The sequence below is a fragment of the Armigeres subalbatus genome, chromosome 2, assembly GCF_024139115.2.
Source record: "Armigeres subalbatus isolate Guangzhou_Male chromosome 2, GZ_Asu_2, whole genome shotgun sequence".
NCBI classification, from domain to species: domain Eukaryota; kingdom Metazoa; phylum Arthropoda; class Insecta; order Diptera; family Culicidae; genus Armigeres; species Armigeres subalbatus.
In genome coordinates, this window is record NC_085140.1 from 193,274,919 (window position 1) to 193,293,270 (window position 18,352).

The following is an 18,352-nucleotide window of genomic DNA, read 5'->3' on the forward strand; positions in this document are numbered from 1 at the left end:
TTAACTCAACCACTTTTTTGTTATTTTAAAGATGAGATTGTTCAATAGAGGAGATAGGTCTTATGACATGAAAATGTATTTTAAACTGCGGTGCGATAAACGCTTCGCACGATTAGCCATTTGTCTTGCCGCCCTATTTCCTGGCTACTGAATATTAATGAACAAGATTATATCTTTGCTAAGGGGTTAAGGGTACGTAAATTAGTATCGGGATCCAGCAAGTTTATAATGGAATGTACAATCGAGCTAATCGTTAACGTTTTTATTAATTATGCAGTATCTGTGTTAGTTTGAACACATCTTTTGATAAGCATCAGTGTAAATGCGTAATTTTAACTTTTTAAATTTACAGTCAAATAATTTGTTATAGTTCGTCATTTGATTGACTGCGATTTGGTCGAAAAGACGTTTAGTCAAATAGACATTTGATCGAACCTGAATTACAATAAAGCGAGTCGTAAGATATTTGGGTCAAAGGGCTTTTGGTAAATGATAATCGAGTGTAGCATCCATTAAAGTGTATTATTTGGGGTCGTACACTTTGCCTTTGGTTTTTCGACCACCTTTTCCACCATGTAAGATTTGCTTCAAACAAATGATTCAGGCCCATCATAGTGTTATACATTTACCAATCGACTCAATCTACGGGCAAATTTTGAAATCCCTGTTTTTTTATGCCAAATGTCTTAGAAATGCATGAAACGTCGAGATCTGGTAGTGTTTGGTGCGGAACAGGAAAATCACGAAATCGAATTTTTATTTTCGATGCCAAATTTCTTAGAAAACGTCGAGATCTAATGTTACTTCGAAACAAAAAAATGACTTTTTGGGACATGATAATTTTTTTCGAAATTGAAATCAAGATCTAGTGTTACCTCGGAATTTTTTTTTTTCAAAAAACAAATTGTCTTTTTGGAATTTTTTATGCCAAATGTCTAAGAAATGCATTGGTCATATCGGACAAACGCTTTGATCATAATTGAATCATTTGTTTGAGAAACTGCATAAGTCCATTTTACACAATTTCGAGAAAACATCAAAAAACTGTTTTTGAACAAATTGGCACCGAACCTTTCGATTTCTTCGATACAGATCAATAGTTTTTGGCAAAACTGAACACCCTGGGGCACTTCCAGTGCAAAAACTGAAAGCAGTACTCCATAAATGCTCTTCAAAGTGCGTGAACATATGTAGTTTCTCAAACAAACAAACAAAATTTCATACATTCCTGAACAAAATTGTTTTTCGTATTTTTTGCCAGAATACGTATTTTTGGAAGAGGATTCAGAATATATACAAATCTCATTTTGGCCAAAAATGTTACATATGCAGTTTCTCAAACAAACGGTTAAATTATACTATTGTTTGTATTTCATCAAACTCCTGTATGAAGGGCCAAAAATGGGTGGGGTGGTTCCATAAGCAGAAACACTTATGCTTATGATGAAAAGAGAATCTTCTTTCAGGAGAAAGTTCGTACATGCAATATTATAATCTATCCCTCGTTTCCCAGATTGACCCAATAGATGGGGAGAAGAGCCCGCCCTTTATCCACGAGATGTTTACAATAGGAAGTTGGCGATCCCACTCTTCCTATCCAAATCGCTATCATGCATTTCTAAGACATTTGGCATCAAAAATGAAAATTTGATTTCGATTGGGAAATTTTCGTGTTTCAAAAAATTCAAACTTTGACCGCTTTGGTCAAACCCTTAACGAAGTCCGATTGAGCTGAAATTTTGCATGCGGAGTTTTCAGAGGCGTCGCGTGATCAATCTTTCAACATGTGCACCGTTTTATTAAAGTTATATATTTCGAAAGAAATGCATATAAATAAACCTGAAATGACACATCCCTTAAAAATGATTTATCTTCGAGCGTGTTTGCCATTAACCATCCCACATCCCATTTATCAAATTAAACTCAAACTAAACTAAAAAAAAACATTAATATAACAGATCTGGAACGGTCACTTTTAATTTGAGTGATTTCATAAATTGAAACTAATTATTGGGGCGATTAATCAACATGCGGTTTTCGTTGGGTGAAAACTGTTGAGTATTCCTTCTAGCTATATAGGTTTTCTTTCAACCTGTGCTTAATGAGGAAGCGTCATTATCAGTATAATGAAAAAATAAATTCCCCCATACTAATTTGCATGTAAACTTGAGCGCTGTGGAGCAAAATCGATTTTTTGAACCACCCTAATATACAGCCACTCTCAAAATTGAGCGTACAGTATGGATCATATGATTCATTCATTTATTTAGTTTACATCTAAACAGATAACACTGAATCAACAATTTGACGCCACAATACACGGTTCGAGGCCGCATCTCTCCATCCTCGAATACGCCCCACGCTCGCCAAGTCGTTCTGCACCTGGTCTGCCCATCTCGCTCGCTGCGCTCCACGTCGTCTCGTATCTGCCGGATCGGAAGCGAACACCATCTTTGCAGGGTTGCTGTCCGGCATTCTTGCAACATGTCCTGTCCATCGTACCCTTACGGCTTTAGCTACCTTCTGGATACTGGGTTCGCCGTAGAGTTGGGCGAGCTCATGGTTCATTTTTCGCCGCCACACACCGTCTTCTTGCACACCGCCAAAGATGGTCCTAAGCACTCGTCTCTCGAATACTCCGAGTGCTTGCAAGTCCTCCTCGAGCATTGTCCATGTTTCATGTCCATAGAGGACAACCGGTCTTATAAGCGTCTTGTACATGACACATTTGGTGCGGTGGCGAATCTTTTTCGACCGCAGTTTCTTTTGGAGCCCGTAGTAGGCCCGACTTCCACAGATGATGCGCCTTCGTATTTCACGACTAACGTTGTTGTCAGCCGTTAGCAAGGATCCGAGGTAGACGAATTCCTCGACCACCTCGAAGGTATCCCCGTCTATCGTAACACTGCTTCCCAGGCAGGCCTTGTCGCGCTCGGTTCCGCCCACCAGCATGTACTTTGTCTTTGACGCATTCACCACCAGTCCAACTTTTGTTGCTTCACGTTTCAGGCGGGTGTACAGTTCTGCCACCTTTGTAAATGTTCGGCCGACAATGTCCATGTCATCCGCGAAGCAAATAAATTGACTGGATCTGTTGAAAATCGTACTCGTCCATAATTTTCCATAGCTCTACGCGGTCTATACTGTCGTATACCGCCTTGAAATCAACGAACAGATGGTGCGTTGGGACCTGGTATTCACGGCATTTTTGAAGGATTTGCCTTTCAGTAAAGATCTGGTCCGTTGTCGAGCGGCCGTCAACGAAGCCGGCTTGATAACTTCCCATGAACTCATTCATTAATGGTGACAGACGACGGAAGATGATCTGGGATATCACTTTGTAGGCGGCATTAAGGATGGTGATCGCTCGAAAGTTCTCACACTCCAGCTTGTCGCCTTTCTTGTAGATGGGGCATATAATCTCTTCCTTCCACTCCTCCGGTAGTTGTTCAGTTTCCCAGATTCTGACTATCAATTTTTTCCGGGCCCATCTTGATGAGCTCAGCTCCGATACCATCCTTACCAGCTGCTTTATTGGTCTTTAGCTGTTGGATGGCATCCTTAACTTCCCTCAAGGTGGGGGCTGGTTGGCTTCCATCGTCCGCTGAACTGACGTAGTCATCTCCTCCGCTGCCTTGACTTTCACTGCCTGTACTCTCAGCGCCATTCAGATGTTCCTCGTAGTGCTGCTTCCACCTTTCGATCACCACACGTTCGTCCGTCAAGATGCTCCCATCCTTATCCCGGCACATTTCGGCTCGCGGCACGAAGCCTTTGCGGGATGCGTTGAGCTTCTGATAGAACTTGCGTGTATCTTGAGAACGGCACAGCTGTTCCATCTCCTCGCACTCCGCTTCTTCTAGGCGGCGTTTCTTCTCCTGAAAAAGGCGGGTCTGCTGTCTCCGCTTCCGTCTATAACGTTCCATGTTCTGCCGGGTACCTTGCTGCAGCGCGACCGCCCGCGCTGCGTCCTTCTCCTCCAGAATCTGTCTGCATTCTTCGTCGAACCAATCGTTCCGTCGACTTCGACCCATATACCCGACGTTGCTCTGCGCTGCGTCGTTAATGGCTGCTTTGACTGTATTCCAGCAGTCCTCAAGAGGGGCCCCATCGAGCTCACCCTCTTCCGGCAACGCTGCCTCGAGATGCTGCGCGTATGCAATGGCGACATCAGGTTGCTTCAGTCGCTCTAGGTCGTACCGCGGCGGTCGTCGGTACCGAACATTGTTGATGACGGATAGTTTTGGGCGCAGTTTAACCATCACCAGATAGTGGTCAGAGTCGATGTTAGCGCCACGATATGTCCTGACGTCGATAATGTCGGAGAAGTGCCGTCCATCAATCAGAACGTGGTCGATTTGTGATTCTGTCTGCAGTGGTGATCTCCAGGTGTACCGATACGGGAGGCTGTGTTGGAAGTAGGTGCTGCGAATGGCCATATTCTTGGAGGCAGCGAAATCAATTAGTCGTAGGCCGTTTTCGTTCGTCAGCCGGTGAGCGCTGAACTCTCCAATAGTCGGTCTAAACTCCTCCTCTTGGCCAACCTGAGCGTTCAAATCTCCTATGATGATTTTGACGTCGTGGCTTGGGCAGCTGTCGTACTCACGTTCCAGCTGCGCGTAGAATGCGTCCTTATCATCATCAGTGCTTCCGGAGTGTGGGCTATGGACGTTGATTATGCTGAAGTTGAAGAACCGGCCTTTGATCCTCAACCTGCACATCCCAGCTCGTGTGTGTTGCCGCAGCTCTGGTAGATGGTATGATTACCTCTAAACGTTCGCACCTGCTGCAGCGCTACGATGCTGAATCCACGGTCCTTGAGCACATCGGCGAGTATGCGTGTGCTCCCGATGAAGTTGAGAGATTTGCAGTTCCACGAACCAAGTTCCAATCGTTAGTCCCTTTTCGTCACAGTGGTCTTCGCCGATGGTTCCGGTCCGTACTCTCTTGTTGATTGTTCGTTGCGTGAGTTTTTTTTTGGCTGGCTTGCAGGGCCTGACACCAAACCCCCTAAATTTCCGGAGAACCATTCCTCCTTATTTCCGGTGGACCATGGTGCACAGTTTCACTTAGAGTCCCTCGCTGGCACTCGGACGATGATCAGCCGCCCCTAACATGGAGAACAGACGCTCAATAAGATTTGCACCTCCGGAGAGGAGCAAACCCCCCCCCCCCTTCCCTGTCAGCATACGACCATAGTTCCCACCGGGGTTGGTTACCCGATCTTCCCTAAGGTTGCTCGTATCCCGGCCAGCACCGCGGGGAGGTAGGGATAGGAGTTGCTGGGTAAGAGGCTAAGGACCGCGAGATGGGGTCTATTTTATTCCTTCAGGTACGCGAAGTACCAATGGTACGCTTTACCCAGCATATGCCGTGATAGAATTTCCTGTAGAATTTTCGAATATATTCATCTAATCCATGCTGTACGCTCAATTCTGAGAGTAACTGTATTAGGAATTATGACTTGTGTAAACTAAAAATCATAAAGCAAAATCTAAGCAAAGTTCCAGGGTCGAAATATAGGGGCATTCCATTCCAACTAAATAATGGGTTCCGACGGGTGTCTGATGCCGTTATCTGCATATTTTTAACAATGGATACATGCTTCTATTGGTCAATTAATTATATTTCATCAAACCAATAACGATATTTTAATTCCAAACACGAGCAAAATTAGGACCACTTTTGCGTGAAATTAGGAACCATCCTATTTTCATGCGCGAAATAAGGAACATACAATGGTCTCAGATTCAGACCGCATTTTTTTTATATAGTAGCAAAATTCGCAATTTTTGAAGACCCAGAATCATTCAACTACGTGATGCAGCAGCAAATGTTCCCAAATGGGCACTACATGTTTTTCTATGAACGTTTCAACTTGGTCAGATCTTAAGTTTGCAAAATTATGGTACTTCACTGTAGTTCATTTCTTAAATATGTATTACTAAATAACAACAAATAACATTAAAATTATGTTTAATTCGCAGGACTTCGGTGACATGATTCCTGGACATGGTGGCATCATGGATCGTTTCGATTGCCAGTTCCTGATGGCTACCTTTGTCAATGTGTACATCTCCAGTTTCATCCGCTCGGCTTCACCACAAAAGCTGCTGAACATGGTAGATCTAATTAACTCATGTTGAGTAACCTTCACTTACCTTTGTTTTGAACTTTTGCAGGTTTACAGTCTCAAACCGGAACAGCAGCTACAGTTGTTCAACCAACTGAAGGAGAGTCTTGAAGAGCGAAACATTATCAATCAATTGAATTAATTCTTCAATTGACATCATTCAGTAGAGATAGAGTAAACAAAGGCAGGGCGCAGCCGGAATGTGACCGTACTGATTATATTCACCCAACTAAATGTCGACGATCGACTCGAGTCACCCAGCAACCCCAAACCAGAAACAAGATTCTTTATTAGGATTACCGGATGGCACTCCATCTCACATAACCATCACCAGGAGAACTAAATAAGTACTTGTTGAATAGATCAATGTGTTTTGGAGTAGTAACTACTGGATATTTAAGAGATATGTTTAGCATGACGTTGCTATCTACGGTGAGATTTTATACGCTAATATCCTGGTTTATTTATTGGCATCGCATTTTTAATACCTATTATCTTTTGAGTTGATATAATGCGTTATTTGTTTCGGCGGTTGAAAAGATTACTTTCAAATAAAAAGGTGTGGTTTCATAATAAGATCGCAGTCGGATGAATAACAAACGCCAAATTCAGCCTAGTTGTCTTCTACATTCCGATGGTACCGTAGGGAAACAAAAATAGATGACTTCTTTTAGTTCATGCTCTATTGCGAGGCGTGTTCAACCATATCCGTCGTAAATCATCAGCACCCAATGGGTTGCGAACAACGATACGGATGTGGTAATGCTAAGAGTGCAATTTTATGTCACTAGCCTTATTCTGTTACCTTTAATTGATTGTTTTTATTTAAGTAACTTTAAGAGAGTATTTTCCAACCGTTCACTATTTCGGCTGGGTATTAGAGCTTTATAATTCTTCAATATGTATAAATAGACGGTTCTAGGCTATTATTAAGTATTTGACGTAATGAGTTGCATGTTTTTCAGCGCTGTTTCTGATTTTAACACGCATTTTATGATATTACGAAAAAAAACTTCTATGCTTAGTCTCGAAACCACATAATTATTTCGCAAAAATCACCAACCAAACATGCTCCCAACCAATTAATTTAAATTCATTCAATGGCTTTTTTCTGGCTTACTTTTCTATTATTATCACCTCTAGATTACAATTAACGCTGTTCATATAAACCAAGAAATAGAATTTACGATATGTTATGTGATCTTCCCTGGACATAATTACCAAAAAACAAATAGTAAAATTGAAGAGGAATTATTGTAGAGAAAATTCCCAAACGTAAGCATCTATATTTAAAAATATATATTTAAATGTGAATTCTGAACGTGACTGTTAACCAAACATATATTTCAAGAAAAGAATCGTCAGACCATCAGATTAAAAACAAAAAAACAGCTGAAAATTTTGCGCTATGATACATTGACAAATGTGTAGTTATTACTATAATAACTTTGCTTTCAGAAGCGAAGGTATCACGCTAAACATGGGAAAGGTGTTGAGAAATGTAGTACAGGAAAATATTGTCTAGAACTTGACATAAGAACGATCTTTTGTAATGGAAATAGGTGCATAGACTCATGTCTAGTGTGTTGATGGCTATACTAAATACCAACTGGCAGATTGCAATAACAGTACGATAGAAATCGACAAAGAAATGATACATTTAGATTTAATAAACAGAACTCCCCATTTGTAACTGTATATCTCAATCTTGTTTTATTGTCTGCAACACGGCTTCGAATTCCGATTTGTGACAACACCAGTGGTTATGGTGTTTTTATGTCTATGTATCTATTTAGATCTATCGTAACATTACTCGTATCCTTACTGGCCATAAATTCATAACAGTCCCATGAAGATAGAAAATTAAGCAAACATGGGACTGTTATGAATTTATGGGCAGCTTAGTGATTAAGTGTATGCCGAATTACTCCAGTGTCACATCATTATCTTCCATCTATGATATCCTCATGATTAAGCGCTATCTACAAGACTATTTCAGAAACAAGAATTGGCGGGTGTTCCTTAAACTACTATTGTTTACCATTTCATGAATTGTTTGTAACTACATAATATATAAATCCTAAAGTCGAACTTTTTTCTAGCAGTCAATTCAGGCTGGCCAAAAATTGCTAAATCAAGCTCTATCTGGAATAAGGGCGAATGTCGCAAGAGAGGATTCTCTTCGTCGACTTCCCCTCTTTTAAATAAAAGTGACAAGCAGCGGATTTATTTGTAGTTTATCACCTCAGAACGAAAGAAAACAATGCGAACTTTCATTCTGAAGTGATAAACTGCAAAGAAATTCCCTGCTTGTCACTTTTATTCAAATGAGGGGAAGTCGACGAAGAGAATTCTCTCTTGCGATATTCGCCCTTTTACCAGATAGAGCTTGAAATATTGTTAACATAAATTTAAAAAAAAAGCTCCTGAATCTACATAAAAAATTTGGTTAAGATCGGTGCAACAGAAAAAAGTTATATTAAAAAAATGGAGTATACCTATTAATGCGGGATAGAGTGTAGTGCCCTGGGGAACGCTTGCGATGATGTCGTGTGCTTTGGAACTCGCACCGCTGATTGAGACCCGGAATGGCTTTCATGCCATACATTGTCGAATGCCTTCTCGACATCGAGTAAGCCAAACTGAGGACTGAGGACTGAGGAAACCGCATGAGGACGTTGATAGCTCGCGTCAATTGGTGTACGATTGATCGACTGTTCCTCGAGCAAGGTGTTGTGGTGTTCGGCAGAAGAAAGTAGATATCCGGCAGTGAAACGCGTTTTTAAACAATTAAACAAATTGTATAATTCTGAGAGAAGGCTGTAAGGAATGGGACTGATAGGAAAGGAAGGATCTTTCCCAGGCTTCCGGATGGAGATGACATTCGCTGACTTCCAGGACGATGGGAAGTAGCTGAGACAGAGACACTGTAAAAAGATCCGCGAGAGGTAGGTTGAAATTCTAATTTTCTTATAATTTTCTAGTTACATAATTTAACAATTGAAGCCTAAATTACTCATTTTTCAGGACAAATTTACCGAAGCTTTTATATAACTATACTGCCGTGAATCGCATATCTGTCCCATCTTTGCTGGGTTTCCTATTCATATGGGACAAATATGCGATTCACGGCAGTATAGCGTATATACAATAACAATTTATGGAGATTCACAGTAATTAGGTTCGATAGGATATAAATCTTTGGATATACGTCGGCTTGGGGCGGTATTGCCAACTGTATAGGAACAAGGTCATCTCCAGGATTAAGAGTCGCCTAACCCTTAAATGCATTTAAAAAATGATCAAAATAGTTTCTGCATGAATCAGAGATGGTTCAAAACAAAGGATATGGTTTTATCATTAGAAATTAGTTTTAGGCAAATTGTGATATTGTCGTAGTGCTAGTTGTCAAGAAATCAACATGAAATACGACATTTTTAAACGAAGCTTCATTTGAACATAATCTATAGAAGTGCAAGAAATGTGTCTAGAGCGGAAAGGTTCTTTAATAAAGAAGAAAAAAAAAGAAATGTGTGCCCTATTCTAAATAAGTCTAGAACACTTTTAATATAGTCCATGCTCGTCTTGCCCCGAGGGGGTGGTCATATTGCCCCATATGGTAAATATAGGCAACATAAAAACAGCTTTTTTAAAACCAGTTTATAAGATACTGGAACTTTATTAATCAGTGTTTATTGATACTTATGTCAAAGACGGATCATCATAAAGGTGTTTCATGGACAACCCAACAAACAATTTTTGCTGAACAAGCTAGTTTTCTAGCTGAAGAAGACAATTTTTGGTTGAATAAGCGCTCTATTAGCTTCCAATGTTTGTTGGGAAATCAGCAGAATTTGAAAGAGTGTCACTATTTTACAAGGGTTACCGCTTAGGATGGCCATCTTGCCCCACTTTCCCCTACTCGAAGAACAGAGCACTCATGTGTTTAAGTTCGAGATTCAGGATGCTGTCTAAGCCTAGGGTGTACATAGCTGAGACCTCCAAATTCTTCGGAAAGTCACTGGGAGTTAGATGGATATTGTTAGCATGCTTGTTAACGGCTGCTTCGCGTGTACTGACGATGTTCTGTCCAAGATTATGTGAGCAGACAAAGTGTCGACTTATTTCGGCGAACTTCTCTGCAGGAGTTACCAAGCGATTCTTAGAGCCATTGTTGTCTAGCGGGATCAAAGGTGGAATGGGCCGAGGCTTGCATTTTAGAATTTTGGTCATTTTCCAGAACGGCTTAACACAATCAGGAAGAGCGCTGATCTTATTGGAGAAATCACCATTCCATTCCGGTCTGGATGATTTTTATCAAACGATTGCAACATGTCTTAATCGCAGGCAGCTCAGTACGCTGGTACTGCTGGAGTGACATTTCGCAGACGAATAGAATCTTTGGTAAGTGTATCAATGGTTGGAGTGGAGCTTACCTGAGGAGCTGTTGGTACATGTTGCTCCCGTTCCACCAAAATCGTTATCCGATTGAGCGCAGCTGCAAGTCTTTGCCCTCCGCATCGTAGTTGATGTTGGACTCGGAATCGACAACCTCATGGAACCGTTCCCAGTTTGCTCGGTAGTAATCTCGCCGGGACTGCAGATGCCGATTTACCGAGGAGCTCACTTCCGCCACCACCGGATAGTAGTCCGAGCTGAGCTCCTGGTAGACTATCGGCTGCTGTGTTCGAATGTGGCCTTCCTTCATTTCGTTGTTCCAGATTGTGCCGTTTCGAGTGCCGCTTGATGTTTGGCATTCTGGTCTGCGACAATGATGTACTGAGCTTGCCTCTGTGTTAGCTTGACGATATCTCTCCGAAGGGCGGCCGATGAGCCGGCTTTGTATTTGTATTTGTCTACATGAAATTCTTAAATCTAATGGTGGTCAAACAATAAAAAACATTAAAGACGGCCCAGCAGACCGCATTGTGCTTTCGTGCTGTGTGGTTCTATTTTCTCTCTTTGCTGAAGGAAGTTTTTAATACTTCCCGAAGCTATTTTAATTTCAACAGTGCTTCTCAGCGCTATTTGTACCCACTGATCCCGTTACGATATTTGAAGGACCCGTTCCTTCGTTTTACGTTGCGGAAGTAAAATTCCGGCAAGCGGTGGTAATCCTGCAGGGACACCGTTCTGGAAAAAAACTCTCAGAAGGTCACGTCTCCACGCTCAGCAAAGAGTATTAATTAAAACAAGAGTAAGGGGAGTCTCTGAATTCTCCATTTCCTTCTAAGAAACAAGATTTCAAGACCGTCCTGCCAAAACGCGGAAAAAATAGAAGGAAGCTGGAGACTTCAGATATTCCTTCTAACTCTATTATCGGAAATAATTCTTCTCCTATCGAACTGAGCAATCAGTTCGATTTGATTCAGAATAAAATTGAGCAAATCGAATCTACCCATAGCCCAGGTAATTCGATTCATGCGAAGAAACAAAGGATTCCGCCAATTGTGGTATCTGTTGCTGAGTTTTCTGGCTTTAGGAATTAAATTTTGAGTAACCTTCATGGGATCAAGGTTTCATTTCAGATTGCCAGGAAGGGTGACTGCCGCGTTCTGCCGGGATCCTTTGACGATCGCAAACGTCTTCTTCAGTATTTAACTGAGAAGCGGCATAAATTCTTCCCATACGACGACAAAACTGAGCGATTGTTCAAAGTCGTCTTGAAAGGTCTCCCCAGTGATGACAAATCACTGGATGAGATTAAAATTAAAATTTCTCAATTACTTGGATTTTCACCAGTCCAAGTAATTAAAATGAAAAAGAAATCTCGCTCTGGTACTTCCCAGAGGGGTATTTCTCAAGAGTTTTATTTAAGGTGATTATACAATCAAGCCATGTGATGAATTTCAAATTCACCACACGGTTTTCTACTTCTAATATCAAAAGTTCAAATCGAGCTTAATAATTTTCGTACAATGCTGAAATTAAAGTCGATTGTTTAGCATGAGTAAGCAAACCATCTACGGATGTTTCATCCCCGTAGGCGTTGTGGTTCTCTCAATCCGTGCTCTTGAAAAATCACTAGAAAAAGCACGTGGTTTCCAAGATGGCCGATTTGTGGCTTTGTTGTATAACCACTAGGGTGGTTCAAAAAATCGATTTTGCTCCACAGTGCTCATCTGATTCTTCATCATGTTCTGAGTGTCCTCTGAAAATTTGAGCTCATTTGGATTAAAACTGATTTAGCACAAGCGATTTCAAATTTGCATGCAAATTAGTATGGGGAAATTTATTTTTTCAGAATACTGTAAATAACGCTTCCGCATTAAGCGCAGGTTAAAAGAAAACCTACATAGCTAAAAGGAATACTCAACAGCTTTCACCCAACGAAAACCGCATGTTGATTGATCGCCCCATTAATTAATAATCGATTTTAATACAGGTTGCGAATCTTTAGTCATGATCGTTAAACTTCTTTGAGGGCATCACTGAAATGTGCAGTGCAACATAGTGTGATATCTGACCGAAAGAAATAATAACGCGTCTTGCTCGATTAATAGTCGGTACAAAACTGAACTCACTTTTCCTTTATTCTCTTTATCCACTGAATACAAGTCTCGAGTATGTATTGGTGATATCTACGTATACGAATCTTTTTGTGTATCTCACTAGCTTTATGTGAAGCCGACACTACAACTCCCCCTTTTCTCAGTAGTCTTTTACTGTTCCTAGAATGTAGTCCTGCAGATGTTCTGGTCTTCTTGTATCTCGATGAGGCCGTTCCATGTTCGTTGATACTGATTGGTTGTTTGTGTTTTGTGTCTCCCTCACGTTTGATAATGGTGATGAGCCACTTTCGGTTTCGTCAATTACCCTGTTATCGTTTATGATTGCTTTGCTGGAAGAAATAGGTTTTAGGTGAGATACATTCCTGTGGAAGGTTTTTCCCGATTCCGATGATTTCACTGTGACGTCAGATCCAACTCTTTCTTGAACAACCAGCTCTTCTGGACTGAAATTAGACGCCAACTTGTTTTCCTTTGACATTCGTTTCGCAACCACCACATCTCCTTCCTTTAAAGGGTTTGGAACTGCTTTGCGCTTTCTGTTTGCGTACTCTGCCTCTTTCATCTTTCTCTCGCGGTCTCTATCTTGAGCTTCTTCCTTTGATTTCATTCCTACCGATGGGAATCCTGGCAGCTTATCTCGAAGCACTCTTCCGAACATAAGTGCCGATGGGGCAACTCCGGTCGTAGAATGTGGGGTAGAGTTATACATCAGCAAATACATACGCATGTCCCACTTCCAATCCGATTTGGATGTCTGGCTGATTTGTAACCGCTTTTTAAGGCTCAAGACTCCATAACTCTGTTTTGAAAATTAATGACGTTATTGCTTGTTAGTATTGGTGAGGCAACTGGTACGAAAAAGTGACGAAAATTTGAGGTGGGTGGAAATGGGGTGGTAAAAGCTTGTCAGCAGCTACATAATGTTGCCAGATGTAACAAAATGTTTATTTTTGAGCATTTATGAAATTTTATTATATGGAAACTTATTTTAAAATTCTTCATACACCACTGGGCTTTCAACATACAGTGTTGGGGAAAGTACAGTAAAACACTTTGATTCTCCGAATATTTACATTTAATCCGGTAAAATTTCGTGCATAGAGCACACTGAGACAGTTTCCCAAATAAATGTAAGACGAAATTATGTCTTTTTTATTTTTCATCCGCAGACTGTTTGTTTGCTGCTGCGTGAGTCTCGTGCCATCCATCCACACTTTCTTGTGAATTAGGCTGTGGCACAGCCTTGAAAGAGTGCTAGCCACAGATACTGATTTATTAGTTCTAATCTGTAAAACGAGTAAGGAATTATTAAATGTATATTTGCCACCAAAACCGATCATACGTTGAGAAATTATTTTACGTAACACATTGATTTTGGGGGGAGAACATAGTAAAAGTATGTGCTGTCGTCTGCTTGGTCGTGACTGCTGCTGCGGCTGCCGTGGTTTTGTTTTTTTTTTTGACTGCATGGTAGGATGAATGGTACGGTAAAATTAAATGTCAACCATTCTCCACCCTGCCAACAGAAGCTTGCATAATATTTTCTTTTTTTTTCTGGTTGTTTTGATCAATTCGACAAATCGCAATAATTATTTGATTAAATAAATCTGGCAACGATGAAATGATGATTCTTTTCGTGTATATGCATAAAGTTGTTTGCGTGTCGACTAGCATATTCGATGTATTGTTTTGATATTTCTAAGTTGCTTTGCCGAGATTTTGAGCGCACTATTTCACCTAATGCGGTAGTGAATTTGGGTGTTCCGAATTTTGCAACATTCACAATACGGCCGTCAAATTTGTCTCTCACTTCAATTTTTTTAAAGCAGTTTTCGTTGGTTTTTTGACATGAAGTGAAGGAATTGGTGTTCAACATCAAAGACAAAAGTGAAAGTTAGGTAGTGAATTATGTTTAGTTGTGATAAAATCAAGAAAACGGCGAGAAAAGAACAAGTGAAAAACTGAGTATGTTCAAAATAAGTGTTTGGGTGTGTTTCGATCGTTCGGAGTTGGTGTGTGTACAATTAGTATACGAAAATTTGTCTAGGAAAAAAGCAGTTTTAAGCGCTTTTCAGTCAATTAATTAATAATTAATTAGCTAGGTGAGTGAAAAATTCATATGAAAATACCATGAATATACGTTGACAGAGGTAAGTTGGTGAATAGCAGTGAAATATTGAATTTTGGCTAAAATTGCATTAGTATTAGTGCGAATGAGAACCAAATCATCTTCATCATCAAATTGATTACGGTTTATAGAGCCTTAAGTGATCTGTTTGCCCTCTCTACTTCACCGTTGGCTTGAGGCCAGTAGGGAGTAGTTTTCCGAAGTTCTATGCCATATTCCTTACAGAAGTCGTTTAAGGATTCACTCACAAATTGAGGGCCATTGTCCGATTTCATTGTCTCAGGAATTCCGTAGCGACAAAACGTTTCGTGAAGTGCTTGTACAGTGCTCTTTGCAGTGATTTCTTTCATCACAATAACTTCTACAAAACGGCTGTAATAATCTACAATTACCAGCAGATTGTGGCCCGATGGTAATGGTCCCATAAAATCAACCGCGATGTGTCGCCAAGGTCTATCGGGCATTTCCGTTCGGATTAAAGGTTCTGGAGCAGCGGCGTTGGATACCAAAGTGCACTCTCTACAAGTTTTAACGAAAAGTTCCACCTCGCCATCCAAACCAGGCCACCAGACTTTTTGTCTGAGACGTCTTTTCATAACAACCATCCTGGATGTCCTTCATGCGCTAGCTCCAATGTACGACGTCTTAGCTTCTCCGGAATGATTATTCTTTCTCCTCTTAGTAGCACCTCTGTTGACACACAGAGCTCTGTTTCGTATGGCTTATAGCGCTTAGCTTTACCTATCCAATTACCCTCACGCAACGCTTCAATGACTTCCTGGATTTCATCATCTTTACTAGTCTCTTCTCGAATTTCCTGTACTGTGATTGCTATCGGAGCGGACATAATAGTTAACCTGTGAACGTGGCCTTCATTCTCAGGATCGAAACTTTCTTCTACATCATTTGAAACCGACAACCTTGACAACGCATCAGCTACATTCGTTGGGCCGGGTTGGTAAACTATTTTATAGGTGTAGGATTGCAGCCGCAGCACCCACCGTTCCAATCGCGCACATGGTTTCGATCTAGGACTAAAAAGGAATTGTAGCGGTTTACAGTCCGTAATCAAATCAAATTTAATTCCCTGCAGGTATAGTTTAAAACGGTCGACTGCCCAAACTAACGCTAGGGCTTCCCTCTCCGTTTGAAAATATTTACGTTCCAGCGCAGTCAAAGATTTGCTAGCATAAGCAATGACTCTTCCCTGCTTATTTATGTCCTCTTGCAGCAAAACAGCTCCCAATCCACATGGGCTGGCATCCGCCACCAGGGTTGTTTTATCTTTAGGATTAAAGAAACCAAGACATCCAATTTCCGTTACTGCTTGTTTGATCTCATCGAATGCCAGCTGATGAACTTCTGTCCACTGAAATTTCGTGTCTTTTTTCAACAAGTCACGCAAAGAATCCGTTTTTGATGCTAGGTGCGGAATGAATCTACCGACATAGGTAATCAAACCCAGAAAACTTCTAAGCTCTGTCACGCTTTCTGGTCTTCGGAACTGTCTCACGGCACTAACTCGACTTTCTGTTGGTTTTACCCCTTCCGCTGAAAGATTATGCCCCAGGAAATGTAACTCATTCACATTATACTGGCATTTGTCTTTGTTCAAGAGCACATTGTACTCTTTCAATCGATCCAAGAGTTTGGCTAAACGGATGTCGTGTTCTTCTTGTGTTCTTCCCCAGACCATTACGTCATCGAGATAAACTATAACCCCTTCCAATCCCGCTATCAATGTATCCATGACTTTTTGGAAAGCTTCTGGTGCCGAACTGATGCCAAACATCAACCGTTTGTATCTGAGTTTGAAATTAAAATACCGTTAGATAGTCCGAATTCATTTATTTATTTAATGAAGAAAAGTTGAAACAAACGAAATGCATTTTACCTGAATAGTCCATATTTTGTTATGAACGTAGTAATCACTCGAGAATCCTCGGAGATTTCTAGTTGATGGTACGCATCCTTCACATCAAGCTTAGAGAACTTGACTGCACCGTCTACACCAGCTAGAAGTTCCTCGATTAGCGGAAGTGGATGTGATTCCCGGAGTACAGCCTGGTTAGCTCTCCGCATATCAACACAAAGTCTGACCTCGCCGGATTCTTTGAGAATCGGTACCACTGGCGAAACCCAAGCTGATGGTCCATTAACTTTTTCGATGATGTCATTATCCAGCAGGTATCTGAGTTTATCGTAAATCTTCTCTTCTAATGCAATCGGAGCCCGTCGATAACTTTGTTGAACTGGTTGAATTGACCTGTCAATCGGGATTTCTACGACAATTCCTTTGATTTTCGGGAAGGCCAGCTCACGTATCTCGGTTACAGCTGCTACATCGAACCCTACTTTTAGGACTTTCAATTCATTTGCTGTAGCTTCGCCCAATAGGTTCTGCTGACCATCCTTCACCACATAGAATTTTGCCGTTGCCTTGTTCCCGCCGGCATTTATTTCGGCCCAGAACATACACACTATGTCCATATGTTTTGTGGCATAGGCTAGAAGCTTTCGGTCCGCAACTGATGTAAGAAGTGTCATTTGCATTCCTGCCGCTTTAGATCGTTTCCAAGTTACTTCTCCAATTATATTGGCGTCGGCTCCTGAATCAATAACCATCGGGATTCTGACCCCTCCCACCGTAAAATCAAAGGTATTTTTCCCCATGGCGTAGAAAATTGCTTCTTCTTTTTGGCTTTCTGGGTCAATTTCATCAATCAGTCTAATCCGTTTTGCCTTCAAGTGTGTCTGATCGCCTCCTACTGCGCGCTTTAAACAACGGTTCATGAAATGCCCTAGCCCACCGCATTTAATGCATTTGGCGTTCCTGGCTCTGCAACTATTGTCGCCTTTCAAGTGGCCTTTCCTTCCACATGCAAAACATGATCTGTTAACCCATGTATTCGAGCCAGTGGGACGGAAATCAGAATGTGGCCTGGACTTTATAACCTGTGGATGACGATACACTCGGTTTATAGAACCCTGCTGTTTCATTTCTCCACTAGACCTATCCAACTCCTTCATTTGCTGTTGTACGTCGGCCAAGGTGGTGCCTAGCGTTACAATCTCATCGAGTGACATATCCTTTGCCAAGATATGCCGGCGCAGTTCATTTGATTTACAACGCTCCACTATCTGCTCAATCAGTCTATCCTCTACCTCCCGTTGATCAAAACGATCGAACTCGCAACGCTTTGCCTGGATTCGAAGTCTCAGGACAAAATCAGCAAATCTTTCCTCCACCTTTTGCTCAATTTGCCGGAATAAGAGCCGCTCATAATTACGGCGACGCATAGGCTCGAAATGCTCATCGAGCTTCTTAATTGCTTCATCGTAATATGGAGGATCAAGTACTACATGAGGGATATCTTCGACGCCCGGAAGATGGTCAAAAATTTCCTGAAGGTCTGGGCCAGCCAGATGTAGCAATTGGGAGCGTTTCTCCCATTGGGATGTTATGCCGCACGCATCAAAATAACGGTCCAACTCCCGCTTCCATTTCTGCCATTCTACTGGCAGCCGTGACCTATCGGCCAAGATCTCGAAGGGCCGCTCGCGTTTCGATGATTCCAT

At 41.3% G+C, this 18,352-nt stretch overlaps 2 protein-coding genes across 2 annotated transcripts in view; one reads left to right on the forward strand and one right to left on the reverse strand.

The window, feature by feature from the left end:
- LOC134211437 (phosphatidate cytidylyltransferase, photoreceptor-specific-like) overlaps positions 1-7,831 on the forward strand; it is an 83,468-nt gene extending 75,637 nt beyond the window's left edge. The window contains exons 7-8 of the mRNA XM_062688288.1: positions 5,988-6,122; positions 6,183-7,831. Coding sequence (XP_062544272.1) covers positions 5,988-6,122; positions 6,183-6,275 — 228 coding nt within the window. The 3' untranslated portion in view covers positions 6,276-7,831. The remainder of the gene's footprint in view (positions 1-5,987; positions 6,123-6,182) is intronic.
- A 7,534-nt stretch (positions 7,832-15,365) lies between these two features.
- On the reverse strand, positions 15,366-18,352 carry LOC134209458 (uncharacterized protein K02A2.6-like). Its single transcript, XM_062685443.1, has 2 exons — positions 16,668-18,352; positions 15,366-16,578 (listed from the first exon to the last, which is right to left on the reverse strand). The coding sequence occupies exons 1-2, from the start codon at positions 18,350-18,352 to the stop codon at positions 15,366-15,368; spliced, it is 2,898 nt and encodes a 965-aa protein (XP_062541427.1).